The sequence below is a fragment of the Mixophyes fleayi genome, chromosome 11 (genome assembly GCF_038048845.1).
Source record: "Mixophyes fleayi isolate aMixFle1 chromosome 11, aMixFle1.hap1, whole genome shotgun sequence".
Lineage (NCBI taxonomy): Eukaryota > Metazoa > Chordata > Amphibia > Anura > Limnodynastidae > Mixophyes > Mixophyes fleayi.
In genome coordinates this window covers 46,647,268-46,674,254 of record NC_134412.1, presented here as the reverse complement: position 1 = coordinate 46,674,254, position 26,987 = coordinate 46,647,268, and the positions used below count along the sequence as shown (strand labels likewise).

The following is a 26,987-nucleotide window of genomic DNA, read 5'->3' as shown; positions in this document are numbered from 1 at the left end:
GCCATCTTGCGGGGTCTCTGCATTGTCAGCAATACCACCTATCTCTCCTGGCCAAGAGATACCATTGTGTTCCTCCCAGTTGGCTCAGGTCTCAATCCCAAGGAAGTCTCGTAAAAGGGGAGGGCGTAAAAAGAAAGGAGGTTCTGCAGTGCTTCAGCTTCCATCTGGCATAGTCTCCTTTGCCCGTCCATCCATGGATGAGGACTTTTCTGCCGGGCCCCCAATTCTGGACTATGATTCCGATGAATTCAGACATTTTTGGTAATTGGGCGTCTGGAATCCGCCCTTAAGGGAGGGGGTACTGTTACGATCTGCCTACAGCTTATGCATTACATGCTGCTTTGCATGGCAGCTCCTGCCTTTTTGTCTTTATCATTGTTATTTGTATTGGCAGTACCTCCATTCACCAGAGGTGCTGCTTTTGTGCCTTATTGTGTGCATTAGGGGTTAACCTTCATGTTCCATTTATCCCATGCACCTGGGTGTGGTTTTCCCTTTATATACCCTGTCACTCCCAGCACACATGGCTGGTTATTCAGGCGAGATAAGTATACACGATAACAGCTGGAGCGGTGGCTCTGCTGTAGTGGGAAATGTTTATAGCTTGTTTTGCAGTTTTTGTTTACAGCTGTTTTGCTTTGGTTCATAGCTCTAATGCCGTGTATACTAAGGTGATCTAAGGAGTTCTCAGAGTTATTAGCTCTATGGGGTATGGCGGGCAGGGGGGGGGGGGGTAGGTCGTAACTCGTAACTGTTACGATCTGCCTACAGCTTATGCATTACATGCTGCTTTGCATGGCAGCTCCTGCCTTTTTGTCTTTATCATTGTTATTTGTATTGGCAGTACCTCCATTCACCAGAGGTGCTGCTTTTGTGCCTTATTGTGTGCATTAGGGGTTAACCTTCATGTTCCATTTATCCCATGCACCTGGGTGTGGTTTTCCCTTTATATACCCTGTAACTCCCAGCACACATGGCTGGTTATTCAGGCGAGATAAGTATACACGAAAACAGCTGGAGCGGTGGCTCTGCTGTAGTGGGAAATGTTTATAGCTTGTTTTGCAGTTTTTGTTTACAGCTGTTTTGCTTTGGTTTATAGCTCTAATGCCGTGTATACTAAGGTGATCTAAGGAGTTCTCCGAGTTATTAGCTCTATGGGGTATGGCGGGCTGGGGGGGGGGGTTAGGTCTGCCCTGAGTGGGTTTGGGGTTAGAAATAGCAGGTGTACTGCTAGCTTGTGTGGAGGCTTGCTCTTCTGTATTTATTTAAATACAGCTAATGGGTGATACAGCTAATAACTCTGAGAACTCCTTAGATCACCTTAGTATACACGGCATTAGAGCTATAAACCAAAGCAAAAGAGCTGTAAACAAAAACTGTAAAACAAGCTATAAACCTTTCCCACTACAGCAGAGCCACAGCTCCAGCTGTTATCGTGTATACTTCTCTCGTCTGTTCTCTCCTCCCTCCCCCTCCCCCCCCCCCACTCCCCATCTTATTTCCATCACAGGTTGCACCACGGAAAACACAAGAGAACAACCAACAACAACCGGAACTGGAACAACTGTCAAAGCAGCACCAACCCTCAAATCAACAAAATCAAGCGCAGACGTCCAAGGTAAGCCCTCCCAAGAGGGTTTCCACCACCCACCTCACATGGCTGGTTATTGTTGTCCTATTCTGATGTCATATCCTGTGTTACCTGTGGATTCTTCCTCCTGCCTTGCTCCTCTGGTTCATGCTGCCTGGAATCTGTTCATACCCCTGCTTCCCTGCATTAGCTGTGTACCTGCTTGTTTCTGGACATTTATAATATTTCCTGCATCAGCCTGCACCTGGTAATTACCACTACTCCTGACTACCTGTTATTTATACTTGTCTGCAAATAAACACAGAGTGTTTTCACCATATTCATGACTCCTAGCTGTACTTCTGTTTGTAACCGTGACAGTAAATAACACACATTTATTAGGGTTCCAATCCATATTTATTTATTATTAAAATGTATCAGATTGTTTATACATAAATGATAATATATTAAAGGTATCTAAGGCTCAGGATATAGGAAATGTATCATGTTTAGTGTCATTTTGATCTGCATAGTACCATCTGGAATCCGCTACTTTTGGCTTTGCGAACACTTCCTGCAATCACTAGTTATGAAAGATATAAGATTAATGATCAAAATTACATTGTGTTTGGAAAGCTGATAAGTTGGTGGAAACTGGTTTAAATCAGCTCCCTAGGCACAGCATTTGATCAGCTGTGTGGGGTGAATTAACCTATGACCACAGGCAACTGGAACATCATTAACCCTACACCAATGAAGACCCATAGTTGTGATGCTTGTGTACATAGTGGCATCATCAGTAGTATTAATATTACTTTAACAATGCAGTACAATTTGTTTCTAGTGTGCATTAAAATGTATATTTCAAGAAGCACAGGGCATTCATTAATTCTCTCTCTCTCTTTATATATATATATATATATATTGGAACACAAAAAGACAGGGGGCGCCAACATAGTGCATTACAATAATTTAAAAATGCAGTTACAACTCCAAAGATAGGTTTTATCCGTACCAGATGGTGGTAGACTGATAGCCAAATAGAATATAGTTCTTGCTAGAAACACTGGAAATCTGTACCAAGCCTGGATGGCAGATGGAACCTTCCAATACGATGAAGTGATGATCAGAAAGCACCTGAAGGCTCTAGAAAGAAGGAGCCGCTGTGTGCTGTGAGCACAAAGTACGGAAGCGGTCATAGACTTCTTTTATTCCCTGACCAACTAACTATACTAACTACTATATATATATATATTCTTTTATGAAACTGGGACTAATACATGAAGTGCTGGATTTGTTGTTTTGGGTGCTTTGTGAGTACTGGAATGTAATTACAATGTATGTGGTATAAAGTGTAGGTTGCAACTGTACAAACAAGTGCTTTACTGTAATTTGATATTAAAGGCACACGTTACAGCAGAAGATCTGGAGTATTCACATTAGAAGATATTAATGATGGCTATTAATATGTGTCTTGGATATGAACTTTCTCAACTGCGATTAGTGTCATTGTGCCAAGTAGGATTTGGAAAATGCTCATCTTTTTCTTCAGTGCTCTGTGCCACCATCTTGTCTTTGTCTATCCCTGTTTGTGACAAAATTTCTTCCACCTATGTAATAAAGAACACACACTTAGACATTAACAACAAAGTTTAACTGTATATACAGGATATTTTGTAAGTAGAGATGAGTTAAATTTTAAAACCTTTTCCTTGGAATTTTTGCCTTGTTTGGCTATGAAATTTCACAGGCGGAATTTTGCCTTAAAAATTAACAGTCCAGACCCATCACACAGCTAAATAAATTAACCATTGTCATCTCAGCTCTATTTATAGAGCTGAGATGACAATCATTTCTGTGAATTTACAAACACAGTACATAATGATATTCTACAAATGATGATCAGCAGCAGAACTCAAAGCTCGTCACCAGAACTTCTGCAAAATGGTCTCTTTTGTCATGAAAATCAGTTTGTGCAAAATCTAGCCACAATTTCACTAATCTCTATTTGTAAGAATATATATCTTCATCTTTCCCACAATTCTATTTTTTTGTATTTTGGAATATTTTGTTTTATTCAAAATAAATAAAAAATGTAAATGAACAAATGTTGCTTTGTACATTCATTTCATACTGTTTGCATACCTTTTTGTTCTTTTACTGTATTTTTTAAAGTAATTTAAAAAAAACTTAAGAATATATTTTCATGTAAATTGCAAGCGCATGAGACACTTTCTATTATAAATGTGTAGATAGGAATGTTCAATGTTTTAAAGAGTTTGGACCTTTTTAAATGAGACTTTTACATTCAGCTCTATGCATACACAAAATGAGAGACACAAATACATATGGATTGAACATGACTTAAAATGTGTTATTGCTCTTAATAGGTTGCCTGAAAACACATTATCAGTATTGCTGTTCATGTTGGTGTCTCATATTGTCACTATATCCTATATGATGTGCATGCATATAAAGGAACTGTTGGATTATTCATTGTACTATATTGTATGAACTTCATGTATTGCACTGCTTGCCCACATTGCTCATTGATACTACAGTATTGCACATGATATTACTTGGTGTTATACAGAGGCATTTGTTGTTCTGTGTTGGTGTGCTAGTTATTTGTTATTCTGTGTTGACAGGTTATCACAGGTGCAAATGTACACTGTACAGTAAATTCAGTTATACTACTTGCATACCCTCCCAGAAATGTCCAGGAGACTCCTGATATTCGGGTAGCTCTCCCAGACCCCCTCTGGAGAGCAGGTCTTTCTACCAAATCCCACCTGCTTCCTAGTGGGTGGGACAGAAGCGTCAGAACTGTGCTAAAATTCGAAGCTAAGTGGCTTATACTTGAGAGGAGAGATCTAAGCAGCAGCGAAGCTTTCTGTATTTCCAAAAGCTATATTTGCCACATATTGTGCTAAAATTTGAAGCTAAGTGGCTTTTTTTGACAGCAGTGACTTATATGGTTGATATTATATGTACCTTCGAATTTAAGAAAGAGTGATCTTACAAGATAGAGCAGAGTAAAAGATTGCTCGTTTGCACTTTTCAGCTATTGTCCTGTCAAAAAAATTTCCACAAAGAAAGCCATTCATTCTACAAGCTATTAACATCATGTGACTGGTTTTTATTAAGTGCATTATTGGAATCAAGATGTGGATATAATTGGAAATTTTAGAAGCATTGTTGTTTTTATTCTTTAAAAACTGTGAATTGTATTTTATATATGTATCTATGTTTAGAGGTAAACGTAATTTGTATTTTATACATGTTTATTTACGTAGAGATGGGCAGGCTCGGTTCCCCCGAGATTCGAATCCATCCGAATTTAGCCTAACCGAGTACCGAGCCAAGCACGCTCGGTACACTCCCGCCCATTCGGATTTGTAATCAAGGCAAAACGTCATCGTGACGTATTCGTATTTCTAAACTTGGTTCTCGCGAGATTTGAAAAGCATAACTACCAGCCTACACAGCAATCCATCGCCATTTGACAGAGGGAAAGAGCAGGGTTAGATCACACTGGCTAGATCAGCGCAGGGACAGATCAGTATTTCAACATATTGTTTGTATGCAATACCATTGTAATCTTAATACCAGTTGTTACAGCACTAAGAGGAGGATAGAGGAGGGTTTTTTTGTGCAGTTTCTGGCACTCCAAGTGCTTTTGGGGTGTCCCCCCATTCTTTTGCATTAATATTTCTGGCTGTCAAAAGTCCTGTTTGTCAGCAGTCTAAAAAAATAATATTTAGCACTCCCAGTGCTTTTGGGGTGTCCCCCATTCTTTTGCATTAATTTTTGTGGCTGTCAAAAGTCATATTTATGAGCAGTATCTAAAACAATTGGTAGCACTACAAGTGCTTTGGGCTCATAATGGATTCAAAGCAGTCCACATATGAGCAGAATCAGCAACCAGGTTCTGTCACCAGTCCTGATGGTAGTGTTCCTAGTACGTCATCTGGGAAAGGCTATGTCAAATTACAGTCTTTAGAAATCAGTCAAAAAAACACACACCCAAAAAAATTTACCGTGTTGAAGCAAAAAAGAAGTGTTACTGAGGAAAAGTTAAGTGCCGATAAAAAAAAAATTGCCAACATGCCATTCTACACATGCAGTGGCAAAAAGAGAATGAGGCCTTCACCTTTGTCTATTAGTGGCAGATCAAAAAATGTTACCGAGCCTACAAGTGGTGCACAACTTCTGTTACGCGTCAAAGCCGAGCTGCAAGATAACAGTAAGGCATTAGAGGATAATGTTTGCTCTGAATCACAAATGACACCAATCCCTGTGGAGAGTCCATCCAACAGTGGGATGTCTAATCGTGAGCATTCTGTTAGTGTACCCATAAAGAAGGGGCCTTTCGGCAGTTCTGATGATGTGTGCCTGAACAGCCCGAGTGTAGCCGGTGATACACCAAGTGAGGATGACACTTTGTAATTAGAAGTAGATGAGGGGCAGATTTGAGTAGCCGACGAGGGCGCTGATGAGGATGCGGTTGATTGTGTAAGTCCTGCGCCAGTGGCAGCAGGGTGGCACCAGTGGCAGCAGTTCTGGCACGTGAGGTTCTGGCACTTTCCAAACACAAGCAGAGATGATGCAGGTGGAAGACCACAACAGTTTGACATCTGGGCTGGTTTGAAGGATTTGACAAAAAAATGTGTGACCTTGCCCATAACTGCAACCAATCCTACTATTAACATGCAAAGGATGGTGGAGGGCCTAGCAGGGAATAACATGTATTTTTCCTAATTTGCACTAATACGGTTTGGGTGTAATATACACCCAAAGTCGAGTGCTCAATTGCTAAGAGTCATTGATGAAGAGGAAGACAAGCAGGCTTGTCTATAGAATTTGCAGGCAAATTCTACTGCACTATATAGGTAACACCCAAAGAGAAGAGCTCCATTGCTAATTGTAATTGCTGAAATAGAAATAATAGGGCTGACAACTCTTTGTGTAAATCTGCAGTTACAGTTTATTGTACCATAGCTCACTCAGAAACAGGAGAGGTGGCAGGGTTCAGTGCTAATCTTCCTCAAACAATACTAATTCATACCACCATCATAGAAGTCTGTGTACTATGACATAATTGCCAATAATGTCCTTCAAAATGGAATTAGTAGTTCATTTTAGGGCAGAGCTGTCCCAATTTTTGGCCAATTTTTTCACAGCAGAGCAAATATCTAAATGTTGTGCGGAATCATCTGCACCACCACTGGGTTTCTTAGGAAAGCAATTTTTTGGACAACAAGCAGTTGCCAGAGAAACTGAAGGAGAAGACGTCTCAACAAGATGTCGATAGGTCTTGGATCCTTGCGAAGCAAATTAAGTATTTTGTCCACAATTAAAATATAGTTAGCACATTTACTTTGTTTTATGTCACACGTTAAATTTCTGTAGCTCCTTGTGAAAATGTATTATTAAGGCAATCAATTGACTCAAGCTAACCGTGTCTGCACTCTCTTCACAGGTGACTACTTCACTGGACCAAAGTACATTTCCCTCAAATGCTACTCTTCTTGCAGCTGCTGCATTCTCCTACATGCTGTTGCAAAAAACTGAAATTGCACCTAAATTTTTCCGGACACAAACACCAAGTTGATTGTGTGTGCAAAACAGGAAATTTGATGGAATTCAACCCCGCTGTAATGCTTAAACAATATTGGGGTTGTCATCAGAAATGACATATCCTCAAGAGAGTCCAAGCAGGATTAGCCATCTTTCAATGACATCCCTTAGTTTTTAGAACAGATTGTCAGCTGTATGCATCTTAGTGAAGCTGCTGCTACACAAAGTAGCCTAGTTCTGAAAAATGTGACGTACTTGGGTACATGCTGCTGCTGTCCCTGCTGGTGAAGGCGAATGACTTACCCAGTGGCCTGTCACAGTCATATAATCTATACTTTGCCCAGTTCCGCTTGCCCACATATCTGTGGTTAAGTGTACAGTGGGTAGAATGTAATTTTGTAGCCCAATGATTACATTTTTAAGAACTTTCTGGTAGAGGTGAGGAATAGCTTTTCGAGTAAAATGGGGTCGTCATGGAATTTGGTAATAGGGACAGAACACCTCAAGTAACTGTCTAAAACCAGCTGCATTAATAATCGACATTGGACGCAGATCTAATGCTAGCATAGTCTTATGGCGTCTGTGATCCGCTTTGCGACTGGGTGACAGATTTCATACTTGCTTCCTCTTGCAAAGGATTGTTTAACAGTAAATTATTGGTTATGGGGATATTGATGATGAAGGTGTTGGGGGGGGCGGGTAGATTGCAGGTGCTGGGATGTAGATGAGAGAAGGGAGGCAGATGACACTGTTGTTATTTTTTTTTAATCTAAGTTTCTGATTTTCCCAACAGCCTTCCAAGAACTCGCTGAAAAATGACGTAACATGGATGAGGGTCCCAGATGGTTAAGGTCCCTACCTCTACTGAGTGTGGCTTTAAAAACACTACAAATGGCTAGACAACTGTTGTCAGGATTTCTGTAAAAATAATTCCACACTTAAAAGGTGGATTTTTGGTCTTATGCCCAGGTATGACAATGGCCTTTTTCTTATCACTGGCAAGAAATGTAGCAATTTTTCTTTGAAAGTGTATGAAAATCATATTGTGACCTAGGAGGTGGACAAAATTGAATGGAAATGACTGTAAATTAGTGTTAGTGAGGTTAATAATAATGTAGGTACAAAATAATACCTAAATTATGTTATTTTAGGCCAAAAAAGTTATTTTTTTAGCAAAACAAAATCAAAACCAAAGCACGCAATAGCGGTTTGGCAAAACCAAAACCGAAACACGGCAGTAATCCAGATCCAAAACCAAAACACAGGGGTCCTGAGCATCTCTAATTTTACTTGAATAAATATTCAAATTTTAATATACTTCTAGCTTTTCTGATGGTTGTTATAAGCTGATTTGGAGAGAAATTTAGCGCTCCTTTTTCTTTCAAGTTTTATAATAAATACAATTTATTTTAAGCATAGTGCACATCTTTGTAAATTAAAAATAGAACATGTAAAAGTGAAATTATAATGTTTAAGTGAAATAAAATAAAGCACTGTATAGTAATTTATAAGATCACATTGAAGGTAAAGTGCAAGTCCATTAAAGTGTAGCCTAGACCCCATAATGTATTTCATTAAAATGCAAGATATGGTAGAGTAGTCAATATAATAACAGATCAAAAAATCACAAACAAGATCTATCAAAGGTAATGTCCAAATAATGTCCCAAAACAGTCCAAAGATCCAAACATGAAATCTGTAAGCTATAACTACAGCAAAGTACAAGTGCAATTTATTAAAGTGCAAGATAAAATAGTCCAAATAATAGAGGAAAAACTCCAAAACATAAAAGGCCTTATGTAGAGATGTACCGAATTTAAGCCAAAGGTGCATATATTTTAAATAAGATATGTTTAAATTGTTAAAAAGGTATGATATGCTTTAAGTGTGTCTTGCAATTTGGTCCAGTAAAAAAGATCATTATTTTTAAAATCACCCCAAATTAAAACCAGGCATCCTTCTGATTTAGCTGCTAGCCTAGGTTGGTATCAGCTAAATCAGAGGGATGAAAAGCGCAGGTTCCATCTGAAATGCCAATAAGACTGTGACAATCAGGGCTGATGGCACTATAACAGGAAAACCCGCAGTGTGGGGTCCACCTAACATTGTAACAACCAGTCCTAGTATGGTCAGCACGGCGCACAAAATATGCAGCCCACTCCCCCCCCTTAGAACAAACCCCTGAGTATGAATTAATAATACATATTAAAGTTGTATAGTATCATTTGTGCATGGTGCAATACTGATCTCAGCATGCCCTAGATGCCTTTAAGTAGTTGGGCATGATGGTGCTTGTAGAACTGCATGCTCCAGCATACCCCTGGCCACCAGGCATGCTGGCACTAGAGGAAGCACAAGTGGCTGCATACCCAGGCATCCAGACAAAGAGAAAAGAATTACCACATTAATGAAAACTTTCATTGAAATAAATACACCCCTACACTACTCTCATTTCCTCCCCGAAGTATTAAGGTGGCAACCTGGTCTTGGCAACAGAAATAAACCCTCAATGACGACACATAGCTAGCTGACTAGCTGACTTGATTGCTCCTTTGCAAATGAGAATTTCCCATGCTTTGAGTTCTGACCCGTTTGCCCAAAGAGAATTCAGCTCCATGCTAACCGACATAGGACTAGTTTGCACTATTGGCGGAAAACCCCACATTGCTAGTGTTCCAGCTATAGTGCCACCATCACTGGCTGGCATAACCTAGTGCTGGTGTTGGAATTTTTTTTTGGCGGGACTTGTTCTCTTCACCCCACCCCACCTCAACCGAGTTTGCCGATACCAGCACTACAGCTGGTTTTACTTTGGGGGCAGTTTTTTGTTTTTTTTTACTGATGGGGGATCATCATCAGCATGGATCTTGCACCAGGGGGAAAGTAGGCACTACAGCATATGTGCCTCATTCCACCAATACATACAATGTAAGGTGCATTAAGGCACCCTTACTGTACTCGTTCTACACTACCCCGCTCCTTCACACCCCCATTCCACCTCTATACCCTTAGATATGCAAAATGGACATATACGAGTATGTTGAAGTCTGCATCTAGATTGACTATATTTTACTGCATGTGCAATAGGGAAAAGTGCAATAGGGAAAAGTGCATTTTGCATTTCAGTTTTGGATTTGGATTTAGTTGGTGCTTTGGTTTTGGTTTTGGCAAAACCGCCCTCGCGTGTTTTGGTTTTGGATCTGTATTTTTTAGAAAAATTGCTAAAATATGCTAAAATCACATAATTTTGCTCTTGTTTTGTTCATACATGATTACAGACCTCAATAACACTAATTTCCAGTAATTTCAAGTCAATTTTGACCACCTCACAGGTCCCAATATTATTTTCATATACTTTCAGACAAAGACTGCAGCAAGCTGGCTGGATGCTAAGTGACAGACCAACGACACAAACACACGGCAGTTCATAGTACATCTAGGAAACAATGCCACACAGCAGTGGCTGAAAAAAAAGAAAAGTAGTGCAAGATAGAAATTTCATTGGGCCCTCCCACCCATCCTTCTGTAAGATATTGAAAAGGACATGTACAGTGTAACAAACCAAGCGCTCCAGCGACAAGGAGTACTACTTTTGTGACTGAAGTGTTTGGGTTGTTTGGGTCCCCACAAAACAAGATACCAATAGCTTAGCTACCTTAAGCACAACAGTGCTGTCAATTAACTCTACATTATTAAACCATGTCTGCATCTTTAATCTCATTCCCCTCTGTGGATACCACTCTCTCATTCCTGAAGAACTGCTAAACTTATGTAGACACAGTAATGGATATTACAACTAGAGTGGCATTCGATCTGCTTCAGACAGACTGTGACATGAAACATGTGGGCATCAAGGAATCTGTCATGTTGGAATACGCTGCATTGAACAGAGATTTAAACCATTATATAGATGCAGTTGAGGAGACTGTACTTAAGTTAAAAGGTGACCCACGGGATGAGAGTCCCGATTTAAGAGAGATTGTACACGAGGGATACACTGCGCTCAGAAGAATAATACAGAGATTGCCCTGAGGCAGGATGATAAATATGTCCAGTTTAAAGAACAGCTAAGAAACAATTTGATGTGTCACCGTCCCCTGTGGACGAAGCTTTGTAAAATGAAGACAAGGAGATTGCCGTCACCCAGGACACTCCTCTAACACAGTTGGAGATGGTGAATCCAGTGAAAAACAAAGTATGTGGTACGAGAGAGAAGCAATTGAAACAATGTTTTAAAACAAACTTCAGAAGAGTAAATCCACCTGGTGTTCAAAAATTGGCTGTGATCATTTTGACATGAATATATCTGATCTTGCTCCAGAAAATGCACTGAAAAGAGCCATTGACATTCACAGCAAAAAGCAAGGTCATCACTGAGCTTCAAATTCCCAATCCCCAAAAAATTTAAATATAGTTAGGTACCTTTGACCTAAAGTTCAGATTACAAACTAACTCAAAACCAGTGCTGCCACCTGGTGGCGAATCTCAATGTCACTGAGCTCTATAACATATTAAGAAATAATACTTATCTGTCTATAATTCTCCTCAGTGCCTGCACGGTACTGGGGAAACAGTACCATCATCCTCCACCCGGTGACCTCTGCCTTAACCGTAGGTCAACTCATCAACATACATTGTCTGCTATCAACATTAAGTGGTGGTCCCACCTGATAAGGCTCTGCCCGTTAAATTCCTTACAATGTGGGGACTCCCACGTTCCCCTACAATCTTTCCACCTTATGAGCTGCGGATGTCTGTGTGCTAACCATGCCCTTTTACCCCCCTTGGTCCTGAACCATTTACAGCGAAGCAACCAATCTCCTCTCCCTGCAATTTATTGACTCCCTATTCTATCACGATGCCTAGAGGGGGTAAGAAGCCCCCAGGAGGAGATCTCCTTCCCTACCTCTCCAAGCAGAAAACTCCTGCCAGATCCAGTGATCACTCAGACTCGGATCCTGACACTGAGGATTCGGCCCCTTTGACTCGCCAAAACTTTCTATCCCTCCTCAAAGAATTGAAAGATGTCAAAGCCTCAATCCAAGCCCTCCACTCACTAAAATCAGACATCGCTGAAATAGGCGGCAGAACCGATCATCTTGAACACAGAGTGGAGGAGGTGGTGGTGACCCACCAACAATCAGTCGGAACGGAGCTCCACCAAATTCGCCAAGACATCGCCCAATTACAAGAAGGACAAGAAGACCAAGATAATTGAGCACGTCGCAACAATATTAGAATCCGTGGGATACTGGAACAGATTGAATCCGCCCACTTGGAGCTTTACCTCAAAAGACTTTTTACTCAGCTCTCCCCTTCGAATCCTGAGGAGCTCCTTCTTCTAGATAGAGCCCATCGGGCACTGAGACCTCGCTCCCAGGATCCGTCCCAACCCAGAGATGTCATTCTTAGAATGCACTACTTCACGGCGTAAGAAGACATCATGAGGGAAGTCCACCGCCTACAATCCATCACCTTTGACAATGTTAGTCTTCAAATCTTTCAAGACCTTTGCCCACTCACCCTAGCCAAAAGAAGGGACTTCAAACCTATTACTACTCTTCTCCGCCAGCGACAAATCAAATACCGCTGGGGATTCCCCTTTCGCATTCTGATTTGGCATCAGGGTTAGATGCTCATGGCCAGAACTCTCTCTGAAGCTCAGTCCCTGCTTCCGAAACTGGGAATTACTACTGATCTTCTACCCCCCTCTGAATCATCTCCTCTTCCCCAGAGAGCATGAAGACCCTCGTTGCGTCAAGCTCCCAGTACCGAGTGGACCACCGTACTGGTTTCATCCCCACCACCTGTCGAGACTTCTGGGACTTGATTTTCTCTGCCAGGTTTTGTTTCTCTGTACTCCAAATGTTTTGTTTTTATCTTTTTCCATGCTCTCCTCCTTGCTATTCTTTTCCCCCTTGGAGGTCCGGACTAAATGCCACATCCTGGGGAGGGTCCAAGTAAAATTCTGGGTCTCCACCTTTGGAGGGATCCTTCCCATTCATGTACTTTGTGGCTCCATAATGCCTTATGTTCACTGGTAGTTCTGTTTTATAACAATTCTGTTGGGTGCTCCTGTGTCGCAGCCCCTCACCACATGTGCTATTTGATTGTCCTCATTGACACCTTCCTACTCTCCCGGCATCACTCACCCACCTGACCTACTTCGAGTGGGAGCTGTCGCATCCGACCACCCGGGTATTTATTAACCTTTGTTTTATTGCATTATCAGATTATGCCAATTTACCTTGTTCAATCTTAAAATACATGGCTATACTGTTTTTGCTCTGTTTATTACATTAGACCATCCCACATCGGAACACCACCTAATACCACCATACTTACTCCCTTGTATTGTTTTATATGCTGCTTCCCTTACAATCATACCAATATGTTAGCCTTACCTATTGCTATTTGGGTGTCCGCGACTCCTACCGGTCTTTTCCCTCCTTAGGGGTTGGTGACCGCTCGACCTGAGGTCCCCTATACCATACCGCATTGTGTTCTCTGTTAGATCTACTTTTAACATTTTTGCAGGGTGTTCCTGTGGCGCAGCTTCCCCTTATGGAACCCAATTGAGTGTCCATGCTGATATTTACTTAGTTGCTCTGCATCATTCTATTACCTAACCTGTTTCGGTTGGGGGTTGTTGCATGGGACCACCCAACTACTTATTAATGTTACCTTTATCGTGGGACCACTTGATTTTAGTTTATACTGTTTTATTATAAAATGTCTGTTTACATTGTTTTGTTTTGCTCCACATTCCCATTTTCCTCTATACCTACGCCCTCTCTCCTCTACCCCTATTACCCCTCCCCTCCTTTATCTCATCTCACCTCAATTCAAACCGCCTACAATATTCCACATTCTCGCCATTCCTGCCTCCCTCCCAGGTTGCTTCGCCCATTATCCGCACAATCCCACCACAGAAACTCCGAGCTCAGATACCCCAAGGGGACACAACCTCCTGATCCATCCTTTTGGATCTACGCGATGCATCTGTTGGATGCCTCGCCGCGTTCCCCTGGAGATTTTAACTCCTTTGCTGACCTATGTACTCCCCCAGTACATAGTAACCTCTCCCGATGTCTGCACCACTGGTCCCGGCCCTTTTTGCCGTGTGACCCACTTCCTGAAATCCCCCCCCCCCCGTTTCCCTCTCACCAACTCCTCCCCTTCTTCAACCGACCACATGGCACATCCACATTTAACCTCCTCGCTCACCTTCCCAAACCCTTCTCTGCCACTATTCGGCCACACTGTACCAGGCTCTCTCCTGATCTTTTTCCTCCTCGCTGCACATGGGTCTTAGAGTCCTCTCATTTAATGTTAAGGGGCTGAATAGCCCTCAGAAAAGGGGTAAGCTTTTCATTACCCTCAAACTCTACTCTGGCGATATAATTTTCCTACAAGAAACACATTTCCAACATAATTCCCATCCCGCACTCCGCTCAAAAGCATACCCTGATACACACCATGCATGCAATCACACATCCAAAAAACGAGGAGTTACAATCTTATTTGCCCACCATCTTACCTTCGAACCGATTAAATCCCTCGCAGACAAAGAGGGCAGGTACCTTATCTTAGTAGGCAAAATTAATAATAAACTTTGCACCCTGGTTAATGTTTACGCTCCCAACCAACACCAGAACCGCTTTTTTTCAAAACTAGATGTCTTAGTGTTCCGCCTGCATCAGGGGGATCTTATCGTAGCGGAAGACTTTAATACTGTCCTGAATCATTCCTTGGACCGTTCCACCCCTGTGGATGCACCCCCATCCACTCCGGATCCGATATCCTCTAAGTCGCTCCTCAGTCTCATGAAATCCCAGTTTCTTTACGACTCCTGGAGAGTGAAGGAACCTACCACACGTGATTATACATACTACTCTCCACCCCATCATTCTTATTCATGCATAGACATGATCCTGCTCAGCCATGATTTGGCATTGAGACTCCAGACGGCTCAAATACACCTGATGATCTGGTCTGACCACTCTCCAATTTCTGTAGACCTCTGCAGCTTTTCAAACCGCCCCCACCCCATGATGTGGCGCCTCAATGATTCTCTACTTCACAATGCGGATATACTCTCCCAGCTCGGGGCTCGCCTCGAAGAATTCTTTGAACTCAACGACACCCCAGAGATCTCTAGGACTACTCTTTGGACGGCACATAAGGCAGTCCTGAGGGGACACTTACTCAGCATCGCCTCTAAGAAGAAAAAAGAAACTCTCACCTTGACCAACGATCTATCCCTCAAACTACAATCCTTGGAAGCCCAACACAAGGCTACTCCAGACCCTGCCACTTTACTAGCCCTCCGCGAGACCAAAGACCAACTTGATCTCCTTTTTTCCAAACTGGGTAGCTAAGCGCCTTATATGGCTCCACCAATCCTTTTATGAAAAGGGAGACAAGGCGGACAAAATCCTAGCGGCACGACTTCGCTCAGTCAGGACTCACAAAAATATATTTTGATCCGGGATTCCAACAACCAACTCCACCACGACCCCGCTGCTATTAGAGAAGCTTTCCAACAATACTATTCCGCCCTCTATAACCTCCCAGCCCCCCCCTCCTCACAGCAATCCAACGCCGCGCTGATCTCAGACTTTCTTGCTACATCTAAACTCGGTAAGCTATCCCCTCAAGCCCTCCAACAGCTTAATGAAGAAATCTCATTAGAGGAAATCCAATTCGCTACTAAGTCACAAAAAAGCAGGCCCCGATGGCTTTACGGCACTCTACTACAAAATTTTTTTGAGCTTGCTTGCTCCCCACCTGCACTCTCTGTACAATGGTGCCCTCCAAGGGGACCCCCTTCCCACCTGAAATGCTCGAAGCCAGAATTGTAGTGATCCCAAAAAACGGAAAGGATCCACTTCATTGCGCCAGCTACAGACCCATCTCCCTCCTTAACCTGGACCTAAAGATATACGCTAAAATCCTGGCAAATCGCCTGAACGAATTCCTCCCATCATTGATACACTATGACCAGGTGGGATTCATTCCGAGATGCCAGGCAAGGGACAACACCAGAAGAGCTATTGATGTCACTAGGAGATCCCCAACTATTCTTCTCTATCTGGATGCTGAAAAAGCATTCGATAGGATATCCTGGGGGTTTATGAGAGCAGCTCTCGAGGCCTTTGGCTTCACTGGTGATTTTCTCACTGGTGTCCTGGCACTGTATTCCTCGCCTTTGGCTAAAATCCTGATCAACAGCACACCTTCAAATGCGATATCCATCAAAACAGTACGAGACAAGGTTGCCCTCTCTCTCCCCTTCTTTTTGCTCTAGTAATTGAACCATTGGCCTCCCAAATTCGATCTAATCCTAATATTAGATTAGATCGTAATATTAGATTAGACCATAAATCCCACCCCGCGAGCTCGTTGCCTAGGTGTAATCCTTGACTCACAACTGTCGTTTATTCCACACATCAACTCTATATCTAAATCATGTTACATACACCTAAAGAACATTTCCAGAATACGCACATATCTGACACAAGACACCGCAAAAACATTCATTCATGCACTCATCATCTCCCGCATCGACTATTGCAATTCCCTCCTTACTGGTCTTCCCAAAGTCAGACTTGAACCCCTATAATCTATTTTGCACGCAGCGGCTAGACTGGTTTTCCTTGCAAACCGTTATTCCTCTGCTGAGCCACTCTGTCAGTCTCTACATTGGCTGCCTGTATTTCAACGAATCCAATACAAAATTCTTCTACTAACATACAAGGCCATCAACAAAATAGCATCGACATACATTTCCTCACTTGTCTCGAAATATCTCCCTACTCGACACCTCCGTTCTGCACAAGATCTACGTCTCTCCTCCACTCTCATCACATCCTCCCATTCTCGGTTACAGGATTTTTTCCGGGCTGCACCTACTTTGTGGAATTCTCTCCCACGCACAGTAAGACTTTCCTCTAGTCTTCAAACCTTCAAGCATTCACTGAAAACCCACCTCTTCAGACAAGGTTATGATATTCCTCAACCATCATCTTAATTTCCCTAGATTACCCTATTACCATCCTCTACACTGCTAACGCAAGACAACAACCTTCTGACCAACATTGCAACACACATAGCCCACTCAGTACTTTTACCTTTGCAGTCTGGCTGGTCCATAGTGCAATATGATGTAGCACATGCCCTTGTGTTTCTAACTCCCATTGTCCTATAGATTGTAAGCTTTCGAGCAGGGTTCTCTTACCTCTCTGTCTGTCTGTATGTATTACCCAGTATTGTCTTATTAATGTTTGTTCCCAATTGTAAAGCGCTACGGAATTTGCTGGCGCTATATAAATAAATGTTGATGATAATGATGATGATGAATATTTGGGGCGTGCAGGTGGGGGACATCAACTCTAAAGTTTCACTTTTTGCGGATGATGTCCTGCTATCGCTTTCTCAGCCGGCCATCTCCCTCCCCAACCTCTATAAGATACTCCAGACCTACAGTGTGATATCAAGTTACAAAATAAACTACACAAAATCAGAGGCCATGCTGATCCATGTCCCTCCTTTGGGAGGCTGAAATGTTACGGTCCTCTTTCAAATTCAAATGGCAGACCAGGAAAATAAAATATTTGGGAGTCTTTCTTACATCTCGTTATGACCTCCTTTATCAGGAAAACTTCCCACCTTTATTTTCCAAAACACAATCTGATTTGGCATCCTTGAACCGTCTCATCATCTGGGCAGGATCATAGCAGTTAAAATTAATATCATACCCAAATGGTTATATCTCTTCCAAACTCTACCAGTGGCGGTTCCTGCCATCCTCCTATCCAATATCCAGAAAGCTCTGACACATTTTATTTGGAATCACAGGCCCCCAAGGGTCTCGCTCAATATTCTAAAAAAAGCCCATCTCTAGTGGCGGCAGGGGACTACCCGATATTAAGTTATATTACCTGGCTTCCAATTTCTCATATTGTTGCATCATACGCCCCCTCAGGCTCTACCTCGTGACTTGACCTAGAAGCAGCACATTTAGCTCTCTCTGATTCCACCTCATTATGGGGCCTATCCCCTATACACCGTCCCCCTCCATCCAAATTATTTCCTACCACTAAATTTGACATCAAGATTTGGGATTCTCACTCCTTTAAATTGAAACTCACATCTGCCCTTTCCCCCCTGACTCCCATGTGGTTTAATCCTATATTCCCTCCTGGCCTCTCCAAGGTGAGACACTGTCATTGGACTCAAGCTGGCCTCAAATTCCCAGCAGATTTCTCGAAACAACATCAGTGGCTTCCACTAGCAGAACTCCAACCTCGCCCCCCAGCTCAAATGCTTAACCCTTTCGAGTTCTTCCAAATCACCCACTTTTTACGATCCCTACCACCCAAATATCTATTATGTCCCCTTACCCCGTTTGAAAACCTTTGCAAACTTCACCCCATGGATAAGGGTATGATTTCACAACTTTATAATATCTTTCTTGAATCCACTATTCATCCGCAACTCTCACATGAAGCTGACTGGGAGAAGGATCTGTGCCCCCCTCCGGATGAGGAGGCATGGGAGGACATGAGACTGGGGATAGCTAAAAGCTCCATATCGACTAAACTAAAAGAAACATCCTATAAAATCTATTATCGCTGGTATTATACCCCCACCCGTCTTCACTCAATGTTTCCCTCCTCGTCACCTGACTGTTGGCGGGGTTGTGGCCACAGGGGATCAATGTTACACATCTGGTGGACTTGTCCAATTATCTCTCCCTTGTGGGACGCGATCCATGGCTTTATCAATACTCTATTAGAGGCTCCCGTGGCGAAAGACCCTTGGATTTTCCTCCTTTGTTATCCTCCTCCAGACCTTGATAAATTTTCTAGAAAACTGACTGCACATATCCTTATAGCCGCTAAATCCCTTATAGCCCTTAATTGGAATCATAGCTCTTCTCCATCTCTCTCAACCCTTAAAAAGCAAATCTGGCACGTGGCAGCCATGGAAGAAATTACTTACTACTTGCACGATAGAGGTTACGCTTTCAACCAAGTGTGGGCTCCTTGGCAGTTCGCAGAACGCTCGTTCCCCTCTGGCCTTTAATGACTCCGTTGTGACCCATGTGCGGCGGGCAGGACTCTGCTCCTGTCCCACCATCTCCTGATCCTCTATCATTCATATTTTTACCTTCTTTCCGATTTACACTCATGCATCAGCCTTTGTGGTCTTCCCTTCCCTTTCCCTCCTAATTTTCCTTCACCCCCCCATTCTACTTTTTCCATTATTGTCTCTTACATTTATACAAAAGCAAAAATGAAAATATGGTCAATATATCTTTCAAGTTGTCAAAAGACGTTTTCTTTAGAATCCATTACAATGTTAATATACTTCCATGTATACATTACAAACTTTTGACTTCGTATTGTATATACCTTTTGTTAACTGACCATTTAAAATAAAGAATTAAAAAAAAAAAAAAGGACATGCACACTTTAACGAATCAAGCACTTCAGCGCAAGGAGTGCCACTTTTGTGGCTGAAGTGCGTGGTTTGTTTGGGCTAAGCCAACAGTGCTGTCAATGAACTCTACAGTGGCAAGATGTTGTTGTCATCATCTTCAGCCTCATCCTGACCCTTATCAATGTGCATATCATCCTAAAACAATATTAATTCATCCCCGTAGGAATACACCATTACTCTGTAACATAAATGTAAAAAATACAAATGTAAAATAAATGCTTTTACCTTTTTTTTAATAAAGATGAAAGTTTACTGTAGAAAAACATACAATTTCCAACATGCCAACTTACCCAAAATATTAACAAGCATTTCAGGATCAGCTGGCTTCCTTTTCTCAGCTAGATCCCAACACCTGCAATCTATACTGTCATCATCCTCACCCTCATCAGTGTGTACATCATCCTCACACAATACTAATTCATCCCGATGGAAACCACCATTACAGAATTATCTGTACTTTGATGTAATTGTCAGTAATTACCTTCCTCGTGCAATTTGTAGTTAATTTAACAATAGACCTGTCACGATTTTTGGCAAATTCTTTTAGACCAGACCAAATGTCAAAATGTTGACTCATCTGCATCATGACTGGGTGTCTTGGGAAAGCTACATTTTTTCCTAGCAGCAGCCTGAGAAACTGAAGGAGGGGACGCTGTTGTATCACATACTAAACAGCTGTCAACTTGCTCAGCAGGAGCTCATTGCATCTCTTGTGATCTGGGACAATTGTAAATAAAGAGAAGACATAGCCTAAGTAAAACCTAGGATCAAGCATAGTCGCCAGAATGTAGTGATCAGATCTCAAAAAGTTGTTGAAGCGATTAAAGATCTTCATCTACAAGTCCAACATACTTAGCGTAATTTCCTTGTTTCATCTCCTTCAAGGTGTTTTCCTAAAGTCTAAATAAGGGAATCACTTTGCTCAAGCTAGGAGTGTCTGAAATCACTTCGAATCGTTTCAGAACCTTGCACAACACGGATAGTATTCTCTACTGCGCTGGACTAAAATAGACTCCCCCTCTTTTCTCAATGTCATGGCTTGTGGATCAAACACGGATGGCTTTTCGATGACCCTGCATCCTCACAAGCATTTAAGAATGAAATCCCAATTTGTTACCATCTCTACCATGCTCTTGCAGCTGCTGCAATTTTCTACATGCTGTTGCAGAATGCCAAAAAGGACCCGAATTATTTCGGGACACAAATAGCATCTCCTGCATTTCACTGTTATTTTTTATAAAGCTCGGTACCACCAAAGTTGATTGTGTGAGCAAAACAGGGAATGTGATGGATTTCTTCCTGCTGTAATGCCCTCACAATTTTGGTGGCATTATCACAATTCACATATCCTCAGGAGAGTCCAAGCCGGATAAGCCATGGTGCAATGACATCTCTTAGTTTTTCAAACAAATGTGGGATACCACTTTGCATTTGCAACAGGATGAGGGGGATAATTGTGTATTTGTGTAGCCGACTAGGGAGCTAATGAGGATGTTGATGAGGATGATGATGAGGATATTGTTTGTCTGAAGTTTTTCAGAACACAGACAGCATCTCCTGCACGTCACTGTCATGTCAAGTTTATTGTGTGAAAAAAACAGGGAATGTGATGGATTTCAACCAGCTGTTATGCTCTCACAAAATTGGTGGCGTTATCATAAATGAAATAACCTTAGGTGAGTCCAAATGGGATAAGCCATGTTGCAATCACATCCCTTAGTTTTCAAACAGGTTGTCATCGGTATTCCTTTTAGTAAAGCCGCTGATACACAGAGTAGCCTGCCTCTGAATAATCTGGCTATGTTGCGTACATGCTGCTGATGTTCCTGCTGCTGAAGGCAATTCACCAACCCAGTGGGCAGTCACAGTCATATAATCTTTAGTTTGCCCGCTTGTCCACATATCATCATCAGCAGCAGCTATTTATATAGCACCACTAATTCCACAGCGCTGTACAGAGAACTCATTAACAGTCCCTGCCCCATTGTCACACACCGGTCCCATAGTTAGGTGCCAGTGCTGTGACTTTCCCTTTAAGAACCATGATTGTGCTTGCTTCTGCTTCAGAGACATTACTTTCACGGGTGTTTCTGGCTACTTTGATCTGGACCTCCTCCCGACCCTCATTAGTCCTGGGGCACTATTTTAACCTCCCATGATTATGGACTCATTGCTTGTTCTTTGTGTTACTCTCGTTGCATTAGGATCTGGCTGTATACCTTGACCTTCCGTGTGTCTGTTACCTGCTCGCTGGACTATACTTGCTGCCGAAGTTACCCGTCATCCTTGCTTCCTGGTCGGCTCAGCTGAGACTACTCTCCACTGTTCATCTGCACGCTGTACGAATATCGTGAGTTGTTGCTACACCTGTGCCTAATCTGTTGGCTCAACTTCACCTCTATCTGGCTGGCTAGACCGCTGCATCCCACTGATAGAGCTACTATCAAGTTTCCTGTCATTTGAATAAAAACCTGATAAACCTGGACATTTTAATAAAGGAGCGGATGCCCTGTCTCGAGCCTTTGATACTTCAGCAGATTCAGATCAATCTACTAATCGTCCCATCTGGGATCCTAAGTGCTTGCTAACTTCTACTGTGTCTCAATCTCCTCCTCCTGGTAAATCTTTCGTTCCTAAAACACTTCGGAAGAAATTATTACGTTGGTACCATGCTTCTAAATTTTCTGGCCATGCAGGATTTCTGAAAACCTACGAATTAATACCCCGCTCCTATTGGTGGCCATCCATTCGTGTTGATGTTAAGGACTTTGTTGCTTCCTGTGATGTCTGTGCACAGCACAAATCTTTTCGCCTGGCTCCTATGGGACCCCTGTTACCTCTTTCTATACCCTCCAAACCATGGACTCACATCAGCATGGATTTCATAACCGATCTCCCTACCAGTAGAGGTCACAATACAGTCTGGGTCGTGGGGAACCGCTTTTCAAAGATGGCTCATGTTGTACCACTTGTGGGCCTGCCTTCTTCCTCAATCCTGGTGCAATATTCATTCAAGAAATTTTTCGACTGCATGGGTGCCCTCAAGAGATTGTTTCTGACAGAGGAGTACAATTTACTTCTAAATTCTGGCAAGCGTTATGTAAGGCACTAGGAGTCCAGCTTAACTTTTCATCCGGATATCATCCACAATCTAATGGGCAGACAGAGAGAGTAAATCAAGACCTTGAGACCTTTATTCATATGTTCTCTTCTGCTTCACAGGATAACTGGATGGATCTCCTACCATGGGCAGAGTTTGCTCATAATAATTTGTTTCATGAATCTACTTCTTCTACTCCATTTTTTATTGTATATGGGTTACACCAGTGGTTCCCAAACTTTTGCAGTTCGCGGCACCCTTAGAGTCTCCAAATTTTTTCAAGGCACCCCTCCAAAATAATTACTGAGCAGTCCTGTTTTAGAAGTAGTTGGGTCAAAAAATTGTAATAAGTATTTAGGTCACGACAGAAATACTTATTTAGTTGTATGCAAAAATGCCCCTCTGCATACAGACACTCTGCCCCCTCTGCATCCAGACACACTGCCCCCTCTGCAACCAGGCACACTGCCCCCTCTGCAACCAGGCACACTGCCCCCTCTGCATCCAGGCACACTGCCCTCTCTCACGTTGCCCCCTCTGCCCTCTGTCCCCTCCTCTGCCCTCTCTCACGCTGTCACCCTCCTCTGCCCTCTCTCACGCTGTCACCCTCCTCTGCCATCTCACGCTGTCACCCTCCTCTGCCCTCTCTCACGCTGTCACCCTCCTCTGCCATCTGCCCTCCTCCTCTGCCCTCCTCCTCTGCTCTCTGTCCCCCTCCTCTACCATCTGTCCCCCTCCTCTGCTCACTGTCCTCCTCCTCTGCCCTCTATCCCCCTCCTCTGCCCTCTGCCCCCCTACTCTGCTCTCTCCCCCTCCTCTGCCATCTGCCCTCCTCCTCTGCTCTCTCTCCCCCTCCTCTGCCATCTGCCCTCCTCCTCTGCCCCGCGCCAGGCGCCAGCTATAGAAGAAAAGAAAGCAAACAGAAACTTACCAATCCCCGTGGCGCTAGGACCCTGCAGCCTCCTCTCTCGCGCAGCTGTCACTGTCATCGATATTCAGTGACAGCTGCGGGAGAGAGGAGGCTGCAGGGTCCTAGCGCCGCGCGGATTGGTAAGTTTCTGTTTGCTTTCTTTTTTTCTAGGGCTGGCCCACGGCACCCCAGTGACAGCACCGCGGCACCCCTGGGAGCCGCGGCACACACTTTTGGAACCGTCGGGTTACACCTTAGTTTGCCCAAGGTGTTTCTGGCTACTTTGATCTGGACCTCCTCCCGACCCTCATTGGTCCTGGAGCACTATTTTAACCTCCCATGATTATGGACTCATTGCCTGTTCTTCGTGTTACTCTAGTTGCATTAGGATCTGGCTGTATACCTTGACCTTCCGTGTGTCCGTTACCTGCTCGCTGGACTATACTTGCTGCCGAAGTTACCCGTCATCCTTGCTTCCTGGTCAGCTCAGCTGAGACTCCTCTCCGCTGTTCATCTGCACGCTGTACGAGTATCGTGAGTTGTTGCTACACCTGTGCCTAATCTGTTGGCTTAACTTCACCTCTATCTGGCTGGCTAGACTGCTGCATCCCACTGATAGAGCTACTATCAAGTTACCTGTCACCTGTAGTTCCACGTCTGGCACAGTTTATCCTCACTTTGCTGTTACCTGTTTGCTGGACTGTTATTGTGAACTACTTGCTGTGCCTGTGGTTATTACTTTATACTACTCTGTTTGGACTTTAGCTGTACCAGTGATTCACATTCATCTGCTGTGTGGTTCTCTATTGGATCCTAGTGTTCTTGTTCATCACCTCTGCGCTGAACTGTTGTATTATTCATCTCATGCTGTTGCCAAGGGTTACCGAATATGAAGTAGCATATGTGATTTGTTTCTGCATTCTGACCAACTGCCGTGTGTTCATCTCTGCCGATATATATATTTTCTCTCATTCCTGTTGTACTAACAGTCAATACAATACTTTGCAGCACTACTGCTATCTCCTGTGTTATTATTATCAGTGATGCTTATGAGGCGTGAACTTTAATCCTGTGAATACCACCATTCTGAATATCATTGTGTTCTGCCTCCACCATCCTCTACTAGTACTAGTCTGGTAGACCGCGACCTGCGGAATAGGAGCAGCGGAGACCATATTCCCTTGTGGGGATCCCTGGTGAAAACCTCCTATCCATTAGACTCCGCACTCCTGGGCAAGTTCTCTATAGTAGAGGCAAGGGATCTGCAAAAATTCTTCAGAGCCGTGACACCCATTGGAGCTTACAGTCTAAATTCCCTAACACACACACACACACACACACACACAGACAGAGAGACTAGGGTCAATTTTGATAGCAGCCATTTAATCTACTAGTATGTTTTTAGAGTGTGGGAGGAAACCCACGCAAACACGGGGAGAACATACAAACTCAACACAGATAAGGCCATGGTCGGGAATTGAACTCATGTCCCCAGCTCTGTGAGGCAGAAGTGCTAACAACTTAGCCACCGTGCTGTGGTTAAGTGTACAGTGGGTAGAATGGCATTTTGTAGCCCAATAATTAAATTTTATGGAACCCTCTGCTTGAGGTGAGGAATTGCTTTTCTAGTAAAATGGTGTCATGATGGAATTTGGTAAAGGGACACAGGACCTCAATTAACTGTCTAAAACCAGCTGCATTAATTGTGGATATTGGCGCAGATCTAATACTAGCATAGTCACCATGGCGTCTGTGATCTGCTTTGCAACTGGGGGACAGCTTTCATACTTGCTTGCTTTTGCATAGGACTGTTTAACAGTCAATTGTTGTAAATTACTAGTAGTCTTCTTCTTGGTCTACTTCTGGGTTGAAGATCCACCCCCAGCAGCATCAGCAGTGGGACTAACACTCAAGAATTCTTCAGAAGGATCCTGGCTAGGGTCAACTTGAATGCCGGACTAACTCTGATCACTAGTGAGGATATTGATGAGGAAGGTGTTGTCGGTGTGGCTTTAGAAATGCTACAAATGGCTGGACAACTATTGACAGGATTGCGTAAAAATAATTCCACACATAAGAGGGGGATTTTTTGGTCTTATGCCCAGGCATGACAATGGCCTTCTTATCGCAGGCAAAATCTGCTTCCACTGGTGCAGGACTTACGCAAACAATATCCTCATCATCATTCTCATCAACATCCTGATTAGCACCCTAGACAACTACACAAGTACACATCTATCCCCCTCATCCTGTTGCAAATGCAAAGTGGTATCCCACATTTGTGTATCACAGGCTACACTAAGAGGCATACCGCTGACAACCTGTTTGAAAAACTAAGAGATGTTATTGCACCATGGCTTATCTGGCTTGGACTCTCCTCAGGATATGTGAATTGTGATAATGCCACCAAAATTGTGAGAGCATTATAGCAGGAAGAAATCCATCACATTCCCTGTTTTGCTCACACAATCAACTCAGTGGTACCGAGCTTTCTAAAAAATTACAGTGAAATGCAGGAGATGCTATTTGTGTCCCGAAATAATTCGGGTAATTTTTGGCATTCTGCAACAGCATGTAGGATATTGCAGCAACTGGAAGAAGAATCGAAAAAGAGGATGAATGTATTTTAGTCCAGCGCAGTGGAGAATACTTTCCGTGTTGTGCAAGGTGCTGAAACCACTATAAGTAGTCACCTGTCAAGAGTTCAGACACTGTTAGCTTGAGTCAAGTGATTCCCTTAATTCGACTTTTGGAAAAGCAGCTAGAGAAATTGAAACCAAGCCATTCTGCTATCTATGTAGTACTTGTAGATCAAGTACTTTATTTGCTTCTCCAGGATCCGAGAGTCTTGAAATCGGATCACTACATTTTGGCAACAGTGCATGGTCCTAGGGTTAGGCGTTATGTCTTCTCTTTCTTTCCAACTGACCCAGATTACAAGAGATGCAATGAGCTCCTGGTCAGCAAGCCGACACCTCAAGTGTAACGTGACATGATGACGTCTTCCTCCCTCAGTTTCATTGCCAACTGCTGCTAGGAAAAATTTTAGTTTTCTTAAGACACCCAGTGGTGATACAGATGAGTCAGCACAACATTTTGACATTTGGTCTAGTCTAAAAGATTTGGCCAAAAATCGTGACAGGTGTGTTGTTAAAATAACTACAAATTCCACGAGGAAGGCCATTACTGCAAATTACATCAAAGTACAGAGACTTCTGTAATGGTGGATTCCAGCGGGGATGAATTCGTATTGTGTGAGGATGATGTACACACTGATGAGGGTGAGGATGATGACAGTGTAGATTGCAGGTAATGGGATC

At 43.0% G+C, this 26,987-nt stretch overlaps 1 protein-coding gene and 1 long non-coding RNA gene across 4 annotated transcripts in view; one reads left to right on the top strand and one right to left on the bottom strand.

Moving 5' to 3' along the window:
• LOC142107281 (uncharacterized) overlaps positions 1-26,987 on the top strand; it is a 169,400-nt gene that overhangs the window by 51,292 nt on the left and 91,121 nt on the right. The gene's annotated exons all lie outside the window — the stretch shown is intronic.
• The window catches only part of NHERF4 (NHERF family PDZ scaffold protein 4), a 396,171-nt gene continuing 372,003 nt past the window's right edge, over positions 2,820-26,987 (bottom strand). For all 3 annotated transcript variants that reach the window (XM_075190611.1, XM_075190612.1, XM_075190613.1), the window contains one exon: positions 2,820-3,180. In XM_075190611.1, coding sequence (XP_075046712.1) covers positions 3,061-3,180 — 120 coding nt within the window. In that variant the 3' untranslated portion in view covers positions 2,820-3,060. The remainder of the gene's footprint in view (positions 3,181-26,987) is intronic.